The sequence below is a fragment of the Lycium barbarum genome, chromosome 12, assembly GCF_019175385.1.
Source record: "Lycium barbarum isolate Lr01 chromosome 12, ASM1917538v2, whole genome shotgun sequence".
In the NCBI taxonomy this organism is placed as follows: domain Eukaryota; kingdom Viridiplantae; phylum Streptophyta; class Magnoliopsida; order Solanales; family Solanaceae; genus Lycium; species Lycium barbarum.
Window position 1 is genome coordinate 80,922,588 of NC_083348.1, and position 19,441 is coordinate 80,942,028.

The 19,441-nt window shown below is 35.4% G+C and overlaps 2 protein-coding genes, 1 long non-coding RNA gene and 1 pseudogene across 10 annotated transcripts; all 4 read left to right on the top strand.

Moving 5' to 3' along the window:
• The first annotated feature begins 933 nt into the window (after positions 1–933).
• LOC132625330 (small nucleolar RNA R71) lies at positions 934–1,032 on the top strand (annotated as a pseudogene).
• A 2,865-nt stretch (positions 1,033–3,897) lies between these two features.
• Positions 3,898–9,950, top strand: LOC132621523 (receptor kinase-like protein Xa21). 8 transcript variants are annotated; one of them, XR_009575548.1, is made up of 5 exons: positions 3,898–4,065; positions 4,155–4,218; positions 4,825–5,439; positions 5,805–8,042; positions 9,614–9,950. XR_009575548.1 is itself a non-coding variant. In XM_060335829.1 (3 exons), exons 1-2 carry the CDS (start codon positions 4,827–4,829, stop codon positions 6,146–6,148), a joined length of 957 nt encoding a protein of 318 aa, XP_060191812.1. In that variant the 5' UTR covers positions 3,898–4,826; the 3' UTR covers positions 6,149–6,169; positions 9,614–9,950. The 8 variants fall into 8 exon arrangements, 1 of the variants encoding a protein (XP_060191812.1); XR_009575546.1 differs by having other exon boundaries at positions 3,898–5,439; positions 5,805–6,169; positions 7,448–8,042; XR_009575545.1 differs by having other exon boundaries at positions 3,898–4,363.
• LOC132624513 (receptor kinase-like protein Xa21) lies at positions 7,734–10,271 on the top strand. Its single transcript, XM_060339280.1, has 5 exons — positions 7,734–7,938; positions 7,983–8,042; positions 8,867–8,902; positions 9,004–9,060; positions 10,135–10,271. Exons 1-5 carry the CDS (start codon positions 7,734–7,736, stop codon positions 10,269–10,271), a joined length of 495 nt encoding a protein of 164 aa, XP_060195263.1.
• A 1,635-nt stretch (positions 10,272–11,906) lies between these two features.
• LOC132621524 (uncharacterized) lies at positions 11,907–15,913 on the top strand. Its single transcript, XR_009575549.1, has 3 exons — positions 11,907–12,040; positions 14,337–14,411; positions 15,635–15,913. It is a non-coding gene; the product is annotated as an uncharacterized LOC132621524 (long non-coding RNA).
• The last annotated feature ends 3,528 nt before the right edge of the window (positions 15,914–19,441 follow it).

The window sequence follows — 19,441 nt, forward strand, 5'->3', positions numbered from 1 at the left end:
TCATCAATAGTCAGCTCGACACTGATAGGTTCAACCATTTTCTATTTTACCGCATCAAGGATCTTTCCGCTTCTAGTGGAAATAGCTTTGCATGAGGCAATGTGATCGCCTCCACTACCCCTTGGGTTCGGAACTGTGTCGCTAGGAAGGCCTCCTATTTGCGGTGGATGTTGTTCACGAGACAGATCTCTCATTTGTGACTCGAGTTTATGAATCGAAGCGGTGTGAGAGCCTACCACTTCAGTCAAATTTTCCATCTTCTTGTCACTTTTGTGCTAATTTTCCAATATCTTTTCAAGCATGGTTTCCATCCGAGAGGTTCCTTGATCATTGGATGGACTTTCTATCCAATTCTGAGAGTTTGATGTACGACCTTTTGGTGGAACATAGGCATTTGAATTCTGATTACCATAATTGTTATTGTTGTAATCCCTTCTGTCCGAGCCTCCATATTCATTTCGACCATATTGATTGCTTTGTTGTTGGGGTCTCCATGGATTTTGATAACCCTCTTGAGAGTGATCGATATAATTTGCATCCTCGCGTTGTGGCTGCCCCTCTAGATAAGCTTCCTCCGAGACTTGGTACATTCCGGGAGCATGAGGTGGCATCTCCTCAATAACATTCACACTTTTTACTTCTTTCTCCATAAGCCTCTTCGATAATAAATCCACAGTAATTTGCAATTGAGCAAAAGCATGATCTCGCTCATGATTTTCTTTGGCCACCGCGGCAGCAGAGGGACTACCATAAGATAGGATTTCACTATCACTAGAATGCCAAGATTGGTTGTGGGTAGTAAGCTTGTCGAGCAACCTGGTGATGTTGACAAATGATTTGTCCATGAAGCATCCCCCAGCTGCAGTGTTGACAACAATTTGATTCATGGTATCTAACCCCTTGTAGAATTTTTCGGTGAGGATAGCATCCGGAAATCCATGAGTCGGAGATTGAGCTAGATAATATTTGAAACGCTCTCATGCTTCATATAATTGTTCCTTGTTTGAACTCAAAGATCTTGTCCCTAAGCTCAGCCTTTTTGCTTGGTGGAACCACTTTTTCAAGAATATATTGGCTAACTCGTTCCAGGTATGAATAGTATTGCTGAGGAGCTTTTCATACCATTCCCTTGCTTGGCCAGCCAAGGAATATTTGAAAACCCGTAACCGCAGTGCATCAACAGGAACAACACCTTCAGATTGTTGAGAACATACATGCACGAAATTCTTCAGGTGTCGAAGTGGACAATCCTCCGGAGAATTTTGGAAATAGCCTTCAAGTTTCAATAGCTGATAGATAGAACTATCAATTTTGAAATTATCATTTCCCGTTCTAGGAGGAACTACAGCAGAAGCATAATCAGCTTCGTCGATGAATTCCGCAAATACATTCTCATCCTCCTCTTCTTCTGGTGCAGGATGGTTCACTTGGATTCCCCCTTGGTTTCCTTGATTGCGATCGTGTCTTCCTACCATGTTCACCTAGTTCACTATAACAGCAAACAAGGTGTGATGGAATAGAAAAAGTTTTAAAGAAGAGTACACAACAATCAGTAATTTCTCAACCGTATTCCCCGGCAACGGCGCCAAAATTTGATACGCTCAAATTACACCAATTAATGATGTAAAGTGGACGTTTTCAAATATAGTAACCCAACAAGGTTAGGGTCGAATCCCACAGGGAATATGGAGAGAAAAGAGTACTAATCGTATGCGATACCAGTCTTTAAATGCTTTAATCCTATTCCGGATAGTTTGAATTGATAGTTGAATAATGTAATTGAATACTTTGACTTAAAATGTAATTAATGTGAGAGAGAGACTAAGGTTGTGTTCCCCAATTTGATTTGATATTATGCTTCAGGTTTCAATGTGATATACTTCTAATGGTTGTTCTATAAATATACACTTGGTCTCTTAAAGACTTCTTAATGTTTCCCAACAGTTAAGTCGTATTTCCTCTTTATGATTCTTCCGAATATAAAAGAGTTACAATCGAAGAGCGACCAATAATGCCAATTTAGACTTATTCTTATTTCTAAGTTAGTCTATTAAACGAGGGTTAACGCCTCGAGTTATTGTCATTCAATCTTACCAATACTAACTTTCTTTCTCAAGAACAGTTAATATAATGGCTTAGGATAATGCTTGCAATCATCACCCAACACTAAAGTATAAAAATTGAATGAATACCAACAACCATTATGCATATATCAATGATAGAAACCCATTCACATAATATCCATCATGGGTTCCACAACCTTAGCTTTAAAATTAGCTACACGTGATTTTGGATAACAAAGAAAACTTACAAGTAAACATAATGAACTTACAATGCAATTACAAGATGGAATGAGAGTGAAGTTGTTGTCTTAAATGCTTCAACCACTTCTAAGATTAAGGACCTAGGGTTTGTGCCTCCAAAATAAAATCTGAATGATGAATTAAAACCCTACATTAAGTATTTATAGAGCCAAAAGTCGCGCCAAGTTTCTGGATAAAAATGCCCTTACGCCGTATTGTTACGGACCGTAACTCAGGTTACGGTCCGTCCTTTAGTTCGTCATTTGTCAGCTTTGATGTTACGGTCACCATGCGACGGACCGTAACCTGTGTTACGGTCCGTCCTTCTGAGGCGTAACTTGTGACTTTACTTGGCAACTCTCTGTAAATTTGACTGATGATACGGTGCTATGTTACGGACGGTAACATGATTTACGGACCGTAACACTACACCGTAACACTGATGGTTTCATTGAAAACTTTCTAGAAATTTAGCCGATGTTACGGTGATATGTTACGGACCGTAACACTGATGGTTTCAATGAAAGCTTTCTGGAAATTTAGGCCCTGTTACAGTTCGATGGTACGAACCGTAACATGAGTTACTGATCCCGTTACGGTCCGTAACATATGTTACGGACCGTCATTTAGCTCCAATTTGTCCGTTTTTCAGCGTTTCATCTCATTTCCAATCCTTAGTTAATCAACCCTATAAAACACAAAAATATCATAAGAAACAATGTAAAAACACTTAAAAACACGCAACACTTCTAGTTACAAAGGCATAAAATGTGCCAAAATTCACGGCACATCAGTGGGGGTGGGGGTAGGGGGGGTTAAGCAAATTAAAATATTATGTGTAAGGGATAATTATAAAACTTAGATATCAAAACTTTCTTATTCTTTTTTTCCTTTTTAACTTAAAAGGATGTTAAAGAATTATTTTTAATCCTTTAATCAACTCTTCACGTGTAAGAGCATTAGAAATTGACTTATAAAGAGAAAATAAATGATTTGCAATTTTCACATGGATGACAGTTTATAAGTAATTAGATTTGATATGATGATATTATAAATTAGATATGATAATTTATTACTATTAGTTTCTTTTGATATTGAGCGCGTGCACCGCGCGGGTACGAAAATTAGTTAGTATATAAAATAGGAGAGGTATAAGCAATGTGGTTAAGTGAAGCGGCAAACTAATAACAAGCCATTTGACAATTTTAGGACAAAGTTAATGAGAATTAGGACAAAATTAAATTCAAACGAAAATTAATAAATTAATATTTCAAAGATGATAATATTTGAATTGAGATAAGAAAGTTTGAATTTGACTTGGAATATGTAAAATTTTGAATTGAGATAAAAGAAATTGGAACTTGGATTGAATTGAATCTCTTTTCAATTATCCTGTTATACCTAGATGGGTAGATAGTTACATAAAAATTGTAATCCCTTAGACTTCGTATTTCTTCAAAAAAGTTGTAATCTTTTCCTATGATAATTATCATCTTAAAAAAAAGATTTTTAATTTAAATAAGATGATATATGTGCATGATAAATTAAAAAACATGATATACACTCCACTTTACCAACCAAAAAAATCGTGTGCTATTATCCATTTTATAATATTAATCATGTCATAATTAAAAGATATTTTCCCAATTCAAATAGGTCTTATCCTTTTATATAGTTAATTCAAATAGGTTACCTAACGTGTATTAGCTCAATTGCTGTCATTTAACTATTTATGAAGTAACCCGCTATGAATACGTTATAGGTGTTACAAAAATTGCACCCATTAATTTGTTATTTGCTTTATACCTAGAAATACTAACGTTTTTTGTGTTGTGGGTTTTCCTTTTGCAGAGGTTTCTTCTCACTTAGGCTATGATACATTGGATGCAGTTGCCAAAGATAATATAATTTAGAGGTAAAATAAAAAAATTCATAAATTCTCTTATTTTATGGTGATTTTAGACACTGAAGAAGCTGAAGAGATTGCAATGAGTAAAGAATTGACGGAATTAGCTGCAAGACCATTTTAGTCTCTATCACCACCAATTGCAATAATCTTGGTCAGTTTTTATCAATATTGTTCACATGAATGTTGATGATTTGTTTTAATTTCATTATGCTAATTAACAATACTAGAGATTCATATGTTAGTTACTTATTTAGAAAAGCTTATTCTTTAGGTTTTATACTTCTTGCTATCAAGGGCGCATCTAGGATTTAAACTCTATGGATCTTAATTTTTTTTTAGCATTGAACCATTGTATTTTGAAGTTATAGTTTTATATCTACTATTATTATAATTTTAGTCATTTTATCCACATAAATATATGCTCCAAATTGAAAGTTATGGATTCAATTGAACCCCCACATATAATTTAAATGTGTCTCTGCTTGCTGTTTTTAAATGAAGACAAACCGAGACAATCAAATTAAACTATATATCAAGTTACTTTATCAAATTATTAACTTTGATTTCCTTCATAAATTTCAAGCTTTGCATTGTTGATTTTTACATGAATAGCAATGACAACAGTCTTGAACGTATTAGCAACAACTCAAGCTGAATCCTTTCCTGCAACAACACTAGCCAGGATTTCATACTTTGAAGTTGAAAGGGCAACTCAAGGGTTCGACCAATGCAACTTGCTAGGCTGTGCAGGTTATGGCTCTGTTTACAAGGGCATCTTTGCAAATGGGATGGTTAGGGCAATCAAAGTGTTTAATTTACAGATAGAAGGTGCATTCAAGAGTTTTGATTCTGAATGCGAAGTTCTACCCAACCTTCGCCATAGGAATCTTACCAAAGTTATCACCAGTTGTACAAACTTGGATTTTAAAGCTTTACTTCTAGAGTACATGCCCAATGAAAGCCTGGAGCAGTGGTTACATTCTGATGGTTACTTCTTGAACATGATCCAAGGATTAGACATAATGATCGATGTTGCATCTACTTTGGAATATCTCCATCATGGTTATGTAACAGTTGTTGTACATAGTGACTTAAAGCCTAGAAATGTCTTGCTAGATGAAAGACAGGTTGGACATGTGAGTGACTTTTGCCAGGCGAAGTTATTAGGAGAAGGGGAATCTATTGCTCATACTAAAACACTTGCAACGATGGGCTACATCGCACGGGGTAACTTTCTTTTTGGTCTCTCATTATCGAATATAAAGTGTTATTGTACATTAACTAGTACTTATGCGAGTTTTGATGTAATATATCACAGATTTTGCATGAAAATGATGGTGCTGAGAACATCGAAATATAACTGTCAAACTCTATATTTATGCATACGACCATAAAGAAAAAGAAACTTGCAGTAATATCGTTTCAGTTAATTTCCTTACACTTGTTTCATTCCTGTTGTACCTTCATTTATTTTATTTTTATCTATTTAAGGTAGATTCAACTGTTTTTATATCTTCCAAATATATGCCTATTATTTTCGTTTATTTATTTGGCACATTAAGAAACTAATTACTCCAGTAACATTGGATCAGAGTACGGAACAGTAGGATTAGTTTCTAGAAGATGTGATGTGTATAGCTATGGGATAATGGTCATGGAGACTTTCACAAGAAAAAAGCCATATGATGAAATGTTTAAAGAAAATTTGAGCATGAGGAGTTGGGTCTATAATTTGCTACATGCAGCACTAGAGGAGATTATTGATGTCACATTAATGGAACCAGAAGAGATTGATTTCCAGAAAAAGTTGCATTGTGTGTCCTCTATTTTGGAGTTGGCATTGCATTGTACAACTGAAACTCCCAATGAAAGATTGAACATGAAAGAAGTCCTGGCAAATATCAAGAAGACCAAACTGGAATTCCTTCGCAAATGATGTAGCAAGGTTCATGTGAAGGTAAATATCCAACTTTCTCAGATATTCGATGAATTTTTTCCTTATTTAGGAATAGAATGGATTATTGTCTTGTTTGTACCATATATAAATGTTGAACTGGGTAATTTTTTTCATACAAATATATACCCCTGAAGTAAAAAGAGAAAAGAAGAAGAAGAAGAGGAGAATTGGATTGGAGGACAACTTCTTTAAGAGTCTAGTTTAAGAAGGAGAATAAATGGAAAACAAAGACCAGTGAAATTGAAAAAGAAACTTTAGTTCAATAAATTCAAGAGTTCAAAAGAACAAGGGAAAATAAGAAAAGAAATTGAGGTCTAATGCAAATGGTGTAGGGAAATAGGTATCTTGATATATTATACTGATAGACTCAGGTCTTTTCCTATTTCTCAATTGGTCTTCTGCTCAAGGCCAACTCAAGTTTGATCCCAATTAATATTTTTAAAGGTAGGGATGCCTCTTCCACCTGGTGTTAGGAAATTTGGATGACCCCAATTGAGATGACAACCACCATTTGGTCCGAGATTTAAACTTTTATTATTTATTGTGCTCTCATCTCGTGTACGATTTCAAGTTTGAGTATATGTGTGTGTCAAATAACTTTTATATAAAGATGTGTACTAATGGTATGGCAGGATGCCTAGTATAATGTTATTAATGATCATTATTCCTAGATATCAAGTTTAGGAGTCCTTTAATTTAATACTGTGGTTCAGTATATTCGTGGATAATTCAAAAACCTAATATTCTCACTGAGAGGAGACTGCACCTCTTTTTTCTTGAAATCTTGTGACAACTAATAGTAGAAGAAGAATTGGTACTTATCTCTTGTGAATGTTTCAACTGTATATGTCTGTCAAATGAATTCAACTCATAAGGATCATATTAAAGTTTTAATTAATTAAGGAATCCCTAATATAATATTAATGATTGCAATCATGTGGATGTCAACTTCAAGAGCCTGCTAAGAGACCGGCAAAATGTTTAGCCTAGAAAACACCTTGACTTTGTTTTCTTTTTGTCCTTTTTCCTCATTGGAGACTTTAGCTCTCACATATAATGAATTACAATATGCCACCGTCTTCAAAGACAAGATCATATCAATAGATTAGAAGGTGAAATTCCAAATAAAGGAGAAGCAAAGTGCGGCGATTTGCTTTTCCAGCCTTGTATGACTATGTCTTTTCATCATTCAAGGAGAAGTAAAGTGCTTCTCATAATACTTGTCCTGTTGGGAGCTTCACTAATGGTAGTTGGATCAATCGTTGTGTTTATGTTAAGGAGACGTCGGAATAGAAATGTTCCAACTCAAGCTGAATCCTTACCTACAACAATGATATTAGCCAGGATTTCATATATTTAAATTGAAAGGGCAACTCGAGGGTTCGACCAATGCAACTTGCTAGGTCGTGGAGGTTTTGGCTCTGTTTACAAGAGCATCTTTTCAAATGGGATGACTTTGGGAATCAAAGAGTTTAATTGACAGGTTGAAGGTGCATTCAAAAGTTCTGATTTACGCAACCTTCGGCAGAGAAATATTACCAAAGTTATCAGCAGTTGTGCTAACATGGATTTTAAAGCACGACTTCTAGAGTACATGCCCAATGGAAGCCCGGAGCAATGGTCACATTCTGATGATTACTTCTTGAATATGACCCAAAGATTAGACATAATGATCGATGTTGCATTTGCTTTGGAATATCTCCACCATGGTTATGCAACAGTTGTTGTACATAGTGACTTGAAGCCTAGCAATGTCTTGCTAGACGAAAGTTGGTTGGACATGTGAGTGACTTTAGCCAGACCAAATTATTAGGAGACGGGGAATCAATTGCTCATACTAATACACTTGCTACAGTGAGCTATATTGCACCAGGTAATTTTCTTTTAGTCCTTTTATTATCGCATATGATGTGTTATTTTACATCAAATAATACTTAATAATTAGTTTACTAGATCTAATGTAATATTTCACATTAGAACTGGGTGAAAGCCTGAATGGATAGCTTAATTAAAGAAAATGTAATATATCACAAATTAAGCGTGAAAAAAATGGTATTGAAAACATACAAAAAGGAAGCAAAGAAGACAGCCAAGTTAAAGAATAAAGTTGCCTCTCTCTTCACTCAGATTCTAATGTTAGGCTTGCCAATTACATCATTCTTCAATGTGGATATAATCTTAAAAGGAAGATTTGTAGCCTCAGTAAAGAGGATAGTTATTTTGCACTGTTCGGCCAAGTTAGCAAGCATGTAAGCAGGAGTGTTACTTTTTCTTAAGGTAAGTGTGAAAGTGAAATGGCCAAGTGAGCTCATAGATTGAATCTGTCTAATATCATCATTAATCTGCAAGAAGTCATATTGTTTCAATTGATTGCCTCATTCTTGTTTCATTCCCATTATACCTTCAGTTTTTAAAGTTTTTATCTACTCAAGGTAGATTCACTATTTTTAATATCTAGCAATTATATAGTATTATTTTCATTTATTTATGGCTCGCCAAGAAATTAATTATTTGGTGGAGGTTTATAACCTCCGTTAATTGCATTTTTAACCTCCGCAAATTATCTATTTTTTTTTAGTGAATTGACATAGCTGGTGGTATGAAAATTGTTTCTGGTAAAATAAACCTTGAGATGAAATAGAACCTTGTTGCAGATTGTAGTGACAGTTGTTCTTTTGTTACCATATCTAAATGCAGACCTAGCCTTCCAAAGTTTCCAACAGATAAAAGCAGGTATAGCTTGAGTAGCAGTCCTTATAGCACCTGGAGACAATTAAAAGACCTAAGTTAGTTTTTATTTCATTTTTTATTCTTCTTTGAAATGGCTAATGCAGCCATGATGGATGCGCATATATCTTCATCTGAATTCATGGCAAAAACATCCAAGTTAGGTGTTATTTCATGATACCACATTGTGGTAGACCAAAGTTAGTTGATATATCATCTATAGGGATTTTCCCTTTTAGGAGTTCTTCATAGAAGGAAGTAAATCATAAAAGGAATTTTTTCCCTCCAAACATCAGTCCATAGATTCTGTTTTTCTCTACTTTGTCTAAGAAGATCATAAGCAGGAGACCAGCAGAAAAGACCGTAATTGGTAGTCTCCCAAATAGATTTATCATTGGTATCCCTGTTACCAATTGTGATCTTTCTGGGTTTGTGCATAACTTTCTGAGTATCCTAGGTTATTGTTACTTTCTGAGTTCGAAGAGAACTTCTTTAGTGAGTAAATAAATGAAAAATTTATAAGGAGAAGGACCAACATTCTTGCCTATTGAAATTTAATTGTGGTGAAAGTTGAAAAATATGCTTTATGTTGAAAAGTTAAGAAAGCAACTCAAGTGTCCATTACTATTATAGTATAGTATATTTTTGGGTGTGCTTAGTTTGTATTCATAATATTTGTGCCAACTTAAATTTGATCCCATTTAAACTTCTGTACAGGTAGTGCTGCCTTCTCTTCCTGGCGTTAGCAAATTTGGGTGACCCCAAGTGAGATGATAACCAACACTTGGTCCGAGATTAGGACGTTCTTGTTTCTCTTGTGCTTTTCTCTTGTGCATATTTTGAGTGTGGTGTGTGTGTGTGTCAAATAATTTTTACATATAAGATATGTACTAAAGTTGGCATGGAGAATGCCTTGTATAATATTGATGATCATTATTATGTAGATATCAGCTTCAAAAATCAATGGAGAGTAGTAGTGTAAAATGCTCAACTACCAGCTAGGCTCTTTTGGTTACCAAGATGAATGGAGGTGTCCCAGTGACTGTAGATTTAAAGCAGAACTATAATTCACATATTTCACTCACACACAAGTCACAATTGAGATGATAGTGTATATCATTATCTATACATGGATGCAAAATTTGAAAACTTGAGCAGTCAGACAAACTCTTTCGGAGGGTTTTCACTGAAGTTAGAAAAAGCATTATGGATCTTTCTTTATCTCTATAATTTGGCAGGAATTATACCCAGAGAGGTTGGGAGTCTTCAGAAATTAGAGAGACTCTATTTGCAGTATAATAAATTAAGTTCTTCCAAATCGGATGAGCTCTTCCAATATCTCTACGCTAAGATGGATGTCACTTGCTTTCAATAACCTTTAGGGAATACAAATCTCTGTATTGCCTTCCCTCCAAGTTCCATTCTCATCTTGTATTCTTTGAATTGCCAATATCCTTCTTCTCCTTTTGATCATACTGTGAAAGTATGCGATGTTTTTGTCCCCATCGTCTAGCCATTTAGCCTAAGCTTTTTGCCTCAAAACTGCATCCTGTAGCTTTTGGGAGTGAAAATACTCTGTCTTTGCTTTGTTTAGCTCAGTTTCACTTAAAAGAAGTAGGAGTACAGTAAAAAAAATCATAGACACCGTAAAGGTTCACGATCTGAACACACCCTAGCAAGGTGAAAAACTGAGGTTGATTAAGATGCTATCCAACCTCACCAACATATAGCTGAACTGAAATAAAGATAGCAATGCCCACACTAAAATTATCATAGTTTACTTAGTGAAAAGGCTTAATGGCTTGCCTCATGATGGTCTAAAATTTGTAATTGAGCCCCTATACGTATTAAGAATATTGATCAATTTTATTTGCACTTGTCACAGTTACTTGATGATATACAAGATGCATGGTGAGATTTCTAAATATTTTCTGCAATATATCTGCAATATTTAGAGGATGGAAGCATATTAGTTAAACTGCAGTTGGTGAGTTTAGACTACTTGTTAAATAAGATTGGCAAGTCAGTTTTGTCAAGTAAAGCTTTCAGCTCAAGTGTTGGTCGCATCTTGCTGTAGGTGTTATCACTCTACTCTTTTGGAATTCGAGACCATACCATAAACTCATTTGAATAAGGAACGGATTTCAATATTATTAATTTTGGGTAGAACTAAGACCATCTGCAATTTCGTGTAGAATTCCATCATCTAATTTCTCACATGTTACTCTAAATATATAAGGACCATATGCAGCCTTCTCGATATTGTATTTATTTTGCCCGCTTTTAATCTATCTTTCGCCTAACACGGAATGGTACATCTAAGGATGAGTGGAGGTGGGACTTGTGTAAGAAATGTAGATGGAGATCTTGTGTTTGTTGCTGAAAAATACATAAAATAGCCTTGGACTTGTGTTTAGCAATGATCTTTTAAGTTATTCCCTTTATTTTATACAACTGGATTTATTTTGTCATTTTAAACTGGTTTTTTGCTTCTTCGGTTAGGTGACAAAATCGCGGGGTTAATCATGCAAATGGTCATCTAATTTATACTCCCTCCGTCTATGTTACTTGTTCATCTTTGACTTAGGTACATTCTTAAAAATAATAAATAAAATGATAATTTTACTATATCAACCCTAATTATTATAAGTCATCAATGTTAGGAAATGAATTGGAGTATTTCATAATAAGGATAAAATAGGTATGAAATAGTAAATTAAATTATCTCTTAATTTTTAAAACTGGACAAGTAGAAGTGTATAGTAGATTGAGGAAGTAGCATTTTTGCAGGAAAGTCCGTTAATTGAATTTTATAACTTAAAAAATGACTGAACTTTGTCTAATTTGTTTAGAAAATGAGTTTGGCCTGAAAACCCACCGGACCATATATAACTGAAATCCTACTTGGCATTCCACTTCATTTAAGATGCCAAGTGTCTTTCCGTGTCAGCCCACGTCATAATACATCAGCATCACAAGACTTACTACCCCATAAAAAGAGAAATAATTCCCATTGACTTTAAAGTCATAAAATCAACTTATAATTATCTCCAAGACTAAAAAAAGATAAGCTGATAAATGTGGAAAAAGGACCCGACAATGAATTTGGGTTTGGGTTTCTGCCTCTCATCAAATCATTCTCAGGTAAGTGCTTCAACTCGAACCCAAGCTGCAAGTGTCAATGTGCTCTTCTTGATCAAACTTGGTTAATAGTTTTTCATCTTGATTTTTAACATCGCTATGTGTTTCTTCTGTTATAATTTAAATAATCAAAGTGATATTTATTTTGTGGACCAAGATCAGTATGCTATTGGACAACATGAGAAAAGCTTCATGATATGCCAAAGATGGACAGTCGGGTCACACATCAAAGGAAAATAAGAAAAGAACATGTTACAGACTCCATGGAATCTAACGCCGTGATTGGGGCAAACTTTCAGAAGACTTTTAAGTCAAGTCCCCATCCCTCTGGAAAATTTATAACCCCTCATCTATGGCACTGCTTTTGTAACGACTCATTTGGTCGTTTAGCATTTTTAGGCTTAATATTCCTAAAATATCTTTTTCGTGATCTAATTTTTGGTGTCTATAGCTTGCGATAACGGATGATTCAGCTATTTAATTGACGGGTAAATTTTAGAAATATTATTGGCACACATATAAGGTGTAAGTGGGTAAATATGATATTTGACGGAGTGGATAATTTTTAAATAAAACAAAATGGTTGAGTTAAAAAATTATTTTGGACAATAATTTTAGTTGGGGAGTAATAGGACAAACCCATAATTAATTGTTTGAGTAATTGATGAAGTGGTGGACATGGGCCAAATAAAGCCAAGTGTAAAGTGGATTCCATCATATTCTTTATTTCCACGTTTTTAGGCATAGTGAAAGGAAAAGTGGCCACCTTGTATTTTTTTTTTAGAGCCACAAAGTGTTGTATTTTGTTGGCAGTCTTAAGTGATTATAATTTAAGAGATTGTGGATAAGGAATTATTTAATAATTGTAGTAGGATGACAAATGACTCATATATATGTGTGGCAGCAACTAGTGGCATATGTGTCATATACATGTAGGTGACATATTTAGATGAGAGGGTTATTATTGAAGTTAATTATGGAAGTGGACCCCAAGGTCCACTATAGGAGGATTCATATTTATGAAAGTAAGGTCATTTACTTATGAAAAGAATATGCAGCAACGTTTTTGTCTTCATTTTAATGGAACAAAGTTCCACAAAGTGGGGATCACTTTCCACTAAGGTAAAGGAGAGCAACAGCAAAAAAAAAAAAAAAGGATACATGGTTGGATGATATATTTCTATCTATAGGGAAAGAATTAATATGACCTGCCAAGCCAATTGCCTATAGCAGCCACTAACGTCCTTGCTCTTTCTTTTTTTTCGAGAATTCATTTTCTTTTCTTTCTACTTCTAGGAAAAACATGGGTGCTGCACGTTGGTATTTATATATAGATACTTATACAGATTTCAAAAAATATGTAATAGGGGTTCTTTTGAATTCTCATTGCAAATAAAACAATCTGTCCCTTGAAGAGGAACAAGGGCAGTAATAGCAGCGAGCAAGCAGCCAAGGAACAACTTGCACCTTATGAATTAATTTAAGTAGTGCTTAGTAAGCGATCAAGAACACTTTATTTTTTTTTAGGAAAGTTGAGAAAAACATTTTTACACTTCATTTTGAGAAAGAAATTGGGCAGCAACGTTCAAGTGATTATGGTGAAGCTTTTGCTTCAATTGAAAAATGGAGGCAGCAACGTTCAAGTGTTGTAAGCCAACTAAAGCAGCTTGTTTTAATTTTAAGGTAAGATTCCATTTCCATCTTTGTTTTGTCTTAGTTTGTTTAGTCCTTAATCAACTAGTTGGGGACGGAAAATTATGGAAGAGAAACTCAAACTTGTGTTAAGACTTGATGATCTAGCGGGCTGCCTTGGAGCATAATATTGTGGTGCTATGCTTCATGCATTTTAACGAAGAAAGTGTATAAGGATATTGTATACAAACGTATATTGGATTGTTTTGGTATGTACTCTCATGTGATGATGATTTAAGTTCAAAAAGGATTAAAGAAGATTGTAGTTGTTTATATGAAATTGTTGAGATATGAATTGGATTTTGTAGAATTATGAGGATTGTTATGATGCTATGTTCTTATGGATTAGATGTACATAAGGTTGTTAGTGTTGTTGTTGTGATTTGGAACTAATTTGGAGTTCGCATGGGGTGAATTATTTAGAGGAGATGCCGCCCGAATTATATGATCCATAGATAATGGGTGAAATTATTTTTCAATAAAATTCCAAATCTGCCCTTGTGGGCCTAAGGCCATTTTTTGGAGTGCATTTTTGGGTTTCGAATATAGGTATAGCAATATGGGCGCCCTTAGATTCATATTCTAACGTAGATTATATATTTGATAGACTCTGTCCGTTCGGAAACACTTCAGAAGGAAAAAGCTTTGGCGTGAAAGTTCGTGACACCTGTTCGGCATTGAGGTAGGTTACGACTTACTTTATGTCTAGACTCCGGTTAGAAAAACGTATGTAGATAGTAGTGGTTAATGGGAAAAACATGATAGGTCTTCAGGCATGGTGTGGAGGTGAATTCCATCTAGGTTGGTATCGTCAGTTGTTATGTGGGCTTGTAGCCATTATTGCAATATTGTTATGTGGGCTTGTTACCATATTGTGATTGCATGTACTTGATATAATTCCCTCTCTCTTGTTATCTCACTTGTCATATGGAAGAGGAAGGTTAGTACTGAGAAATTGAATATTGAATTGCGCTTCCTAGTATGAATCTATGGAACCTATGACTGCGATGATTATTGAGGTTGATTTCATGCGAGGCATGCACCCCATATTTTATGTGCTATTTGATGTAATTATCACCTAGTTGTATCTTTATCACATACTAGCTCACTCACCTTATGAAAGGGGAGGGTAATATTGATGATGGATCCATGGACAATAATATGACTTGTACTTGTTATTGTATATTAATGATATAGTTGAAACTGATATCATGCATGACATGCTTCCATATTACTTTTATGTTGTCCTAATGGTGAGGAGAGTGATTGAGAGACTCCGAGGTCTTTTTCGGAGATTGAGAGTGACAGAGAGACTCCGAGGTCTTTGCCGGAGATTGAATATAATTGAGAGACTCCGAGGTCTTTGCCGGAGATTGAGAGTAATTGATAGCCTCCGAGGTTTCTGCCGGAGAGCATGAGTGGTACATGGACTTCGCGGGTCCCCCATAGGTCATGACTATGAGGCATTGCCATAGCATTTGTGTACGAGAATGGAGTGTGAGAGGTGACTACTGCATTGCATAACATTTACATAGCACGACATTGCATTGCATAGCACTTCATTTGAATTGTTATTCATGTCATTGCATGACACATTGTCTGATTGATTTTTGATTTGTGAATTATTGAGTTGTTGTTTGTAAGTATTTATTTTAGAGGCTTGATGGACTCGAAGTTTATAGATTTCCCCCTAGGCTTATAACCTGAGATATTGAAATCCCTTGTGACTATCGTTACTGCAAGACTTTCATATGTGCTAGAGTTGTGACTGTGTTTGATTACTTATCCGCTTACTTGTTAGTTGCTTCTTGTTTATATGCGTGAACTAACCATTGTCGGCCTATGATACCTACGAGCCTTGTGTTGTGCTCATACTACTCTTGCTACACTCCTTGTGGAGTGTAGAGTTATTTTCAGGTGATGTTCGGAGTCTCACGACCTCTTCGAGGTATTCGTCAAAGGCGTTTGGGTGAGCTATTTGAGATCTTGCAACCCAGAGTCTCTCCTTAGATTTATGTTGTTCTCTATCCTTAAACAGAAGTCGTATCCAGTTTGAGTCTGTTATCTACTTCAAATTGTAAACTTCTTAGAAGCTCTTGTATGAGTCTAGACCAGGTTTTGGGAATTTCTTGTAATAAAAGTATTTATTTCGCATGTTGTATCAAATTAAGGTAGTTACCTGAAGGGTTCGCCCACCAGAGAGGGTTAGTGTGGGTGCCCGCATGATCCATGATTTGGGTCGTGACAGCTTTGGCCCCAATAGCCTCTTTCCTTGATAATAAGGTACTCATTGCTTAACAACCTTTTATCCCTATTTATAGTGAATACTTTATTCCTTATTTAATCTACACAAATTCTAATACTACTATACCAATCACTTGTACACATGGAGAGAGCATACTATTTCTTTCTTTCAGTAGTAGTCTTGCAACTCTACTTCTTAGATACATGCATTAACAAAAACATAAGCACTGATCAATCAGCTCTTTTTGATGTCAAAGTCAGCTTTACTTTAAACTCTTCTCATCCCTTAACCCAAAATTGGTCTTCTCAAGCTTCAGTTTGCCATTAAATTGGAGTCACTTGCGCCTCTCGCCACCGTAGGGTGAGAGCGCTAAATATATCCAACATGGACATTGTTGGAACCATTCCGCCACACTTGGGAAACTTCTCATTTCTTGTTTCTCTCGATGTGAGCAGAAATCATCTATATGGTGAGATTCCCAAAGATATTGGCAACCTTCGGAATCTAAAGGAGTTGATTTTAGTCGGTAACCAGCTTACTGGCTCTATCCATTCTCCATTTTCAACATTTCCTCATTGGAGACTTTGTCTCTCGCATATAATCAATTATCAAGAAGTCTTCCAGTAGATATATGCCACCGTCTTCGAAGAATCAAGAGCATTTTAATAATTTCCAACCAATTGAGTGGTCACATTCCAATAGGTTAGTCTAACTGCACAGATCTGTATGACTTGTCATTGTCATACAATCACTTTGATGGGACCATTCCACTAGAAATTGTGAACTTGGAGAGGCTTGAGAGATTAAACCTTGGGGGAAAACACTTGCAAGGTACATACTTTTCTCAATTTCCCTTTAGCATGCTTTGTGTTAGTATTCATAAACATGTGTTCTATATTCTATATAAAATTATTGATTTTAATTCAATAAATCATGTTGCCCTCGTAATTAGAGGTGGGCGTTCGGTTCTTCCGTTCGGTTTTATCAAATTTTGGTTTGACTATTTCGGTTTCGGTTTTTTGAAGGTGGACACCGAACACCGAACCCAACTAGTTCGGTTCGGTTCTTTCAGTTTCGGTTTTTTGAAGTTTGGTTCGGTTCGGTTCGATTTCGATTTTTTCAATTCGGTTTTTTTGATATGATATTAGAAGCGATTCCATTTACACTAATTCATATTCTCAAAAGCAACAAAACATAAAACTAACAAATTAAAATCAAAATCAAAATCAAACAAACAGGATACACAAGAACAGAAAACCATAATCATAATATAGGATTACTAGGTGTTATATACCTACAGTAAGAATAATTAAGAAAACTCATAAAGGACATACATTAATCCTAAAGACACATCCTAGTCACCTTTCTTTGTTAAGGATATTTGATTTTCTCAACTGAAGTAGAAAATTAGGGATATAAAAGCAAAAGAGAGCTTATGATAATTGGGTTTTTTTTTAGCTTAAACTTAATGGATCTGGACTGTTTTAATTTTTTTTGGGTAATGTATAAATTTCGATTATTCAATTCGGTTTCATCAAAGTTCAGTTCGACTATTTCAATTTTGGTTTTTTCAAGGTGAACACCAAATACCGAACCAAACTAGTTCGGTTCGGTTCTTTCGGTTTCAGTTTCTTGAAGTTCGATTCGATTCGGTCCGGTTTTCCGATTTTCGATATTTATGCCCGCCCTACTCATAATAATAGCGCCAGCCCTGCTCTATTTACAATGCTACGTCGGCGATCAGACGTGTACATGATGTTCTATTGGATTTATTTTCTAAAAACGTTTTCGAGAAAAAAAGGAGAAATATGTTCAAAATAACCACTATGGGAGCACCAGCTTTTGCAACAACCACTCAGCCTCACAACGTCCCAAACTAGTTGAAATCAACTATATGACTCATCATTGACCATGTCAATATTAAAACTCATCTCACGTGGAATAACTTTTTCTTTTAGATTCTATGAACTTGAACCAAGGCTATGAGTGTGTTCGGTACATAGGAAAATATTTTTTAATTTTATCATGTTCAGTTGGTCAAAATTTTTGAAAAATATTTTATTTGGAAATTAAGTTCCTTGAAAATAAGGGAAAAAAATGACTTCCTTAATGGAAGTAAGGAAAACAGATCCCACAAATGATATTTCATATTAATTGTTTTCTCCCCACATTGAACTCACCCCCACCCCCCAACCACCACCCTCGAACGCACCTCATCTTCACCCACCCCCACAAACCAATCCAACCCAATTGACCCCACCACCACCCCACACAACCCCAACCCCGCCACCCATGTACCACTCCAACTCCACCAACCAACCCACTACTCCACCAACCCCACCCACCATGCCCCCCGCCCTCACAGATCTTGAATTTTCTATTTCATATATTTTATTTTACTTTTATAAAAAACAATGGTAGATATTTTCTTACCCTGCCCCCTACCCTCCCCTCCACCCTGCCCCTCTTCCCCTAAAATTTTCTAATTAGAAAGGGCCAAATATACCCCTTTACTGCGAGAAAACATTTAAATATATCCCTCGTTATACTTTGGGTCCAATATACCCCTATCATTATACTATTCATATAAATATACCCCTCCTCCGTTAAATTTGTCCAAGGTGATCATTTAATCCTACGTGACACTGACATTTGATGAGATGGATGCCACGTGACATGACACCTCAGTTCTCCTAATCTATTTTGCCCCTTTTCTCTATTTGTTCTTCCACCACTAAAATTTTCTTTCCCTTCACCACCATTGCCTCTAAAATTTAATAATCAAAGGTTGTTAAACATTTGATAAAAAATTAAAAATCACTATTCCAGGTTACTCTTGAACAAACATATAAAATTGCCAGAACATAGAGAAAATGGTCCTTCCTGTTTAATTACTGTGGAAGAAAGTCAAAAGTTTGCTAAATCTATTTGATTTAACATATCCATCGACAATATATTTATAAAAAACCTTAATATTCGATCTGCAAATTCTCTTATCCTCAAATGCTAGATGCACTATATACGTAATTGTGGCAGATGATAACTTATCTCATTGTTAATTGATTCAATTTCTCGGTAAATCATGCTGGGTGTTCGAAGAAAATTGGGCCAATTTTATAGACAAGTTGAGACGTTGTCTTGTGATTTCCCTAGTGAGACGTTGAAGAAAAAGGTTGGTGAGTCGAAGGAGAAGAAGAAACGAAAGGATCCTCGGAAGAATAAGTTATTTACAAAGTAATGGTGGAAATAGTGATGGAGGGGAAAGAAATTTTAGTGATAGAAAAACAAATAGAAAAGACAAAATGGTTAGGGGACCAAAGTATAACGAGGGTATGTTTAAACTTTTTTTCATAATACAGAGGTATATTTGGTCCTTTTCTGTTTTCTAGGTCATATATTTTATTTAACTTCTATAAAAAATGAGAATTTTTTTCCTACCCCTAGGTGGTGGGGTGGGGGTGCGGTAG

What these genes read in the sequence shown, in the direction of transcription:
- LOC132624513 (XM_060339280.1), top strand. Translation starts at nt 7,734, where the DNA reads ATGGATTTTAAAGCACGACTTCTAGAGTACATGCCCAATGGAAGCCCG. An exon ending in CAATGTCTTGCTAGACGAAA is followed by an intron (nt 7,939 to 7,982) that starts GTTGGTTGGACA and finishes CCAAATTATTAG; the next exon opens with GAGACGGGGAATCAATTGCT. An exon ending in GGCAAAAACATCCAAGTTAG is followed by an intron (nt 9,061 to 10,134) that starts GTGTTATTTCAT and finishes ATAATTTGGCAG; the next exon opens with GAATTATACCCAGAGAGGTT.
- LOC132621523 (XM_060335829.1), top strand. Translation starts at nt 4,827, where the DNA reads ATGACAACAGTCTTGAACGTATTAGCAACAACTCAAGCTGAATCCTTT. An exon ending in GATGGGCTACATCGCACGGG is followed by an intron (nt 5,440 to 5,804) that starts GTAACTTTCTTT and finishes ACATTGGATCAG; the next exon opens with AGTACGGAACAGTAGGATTA.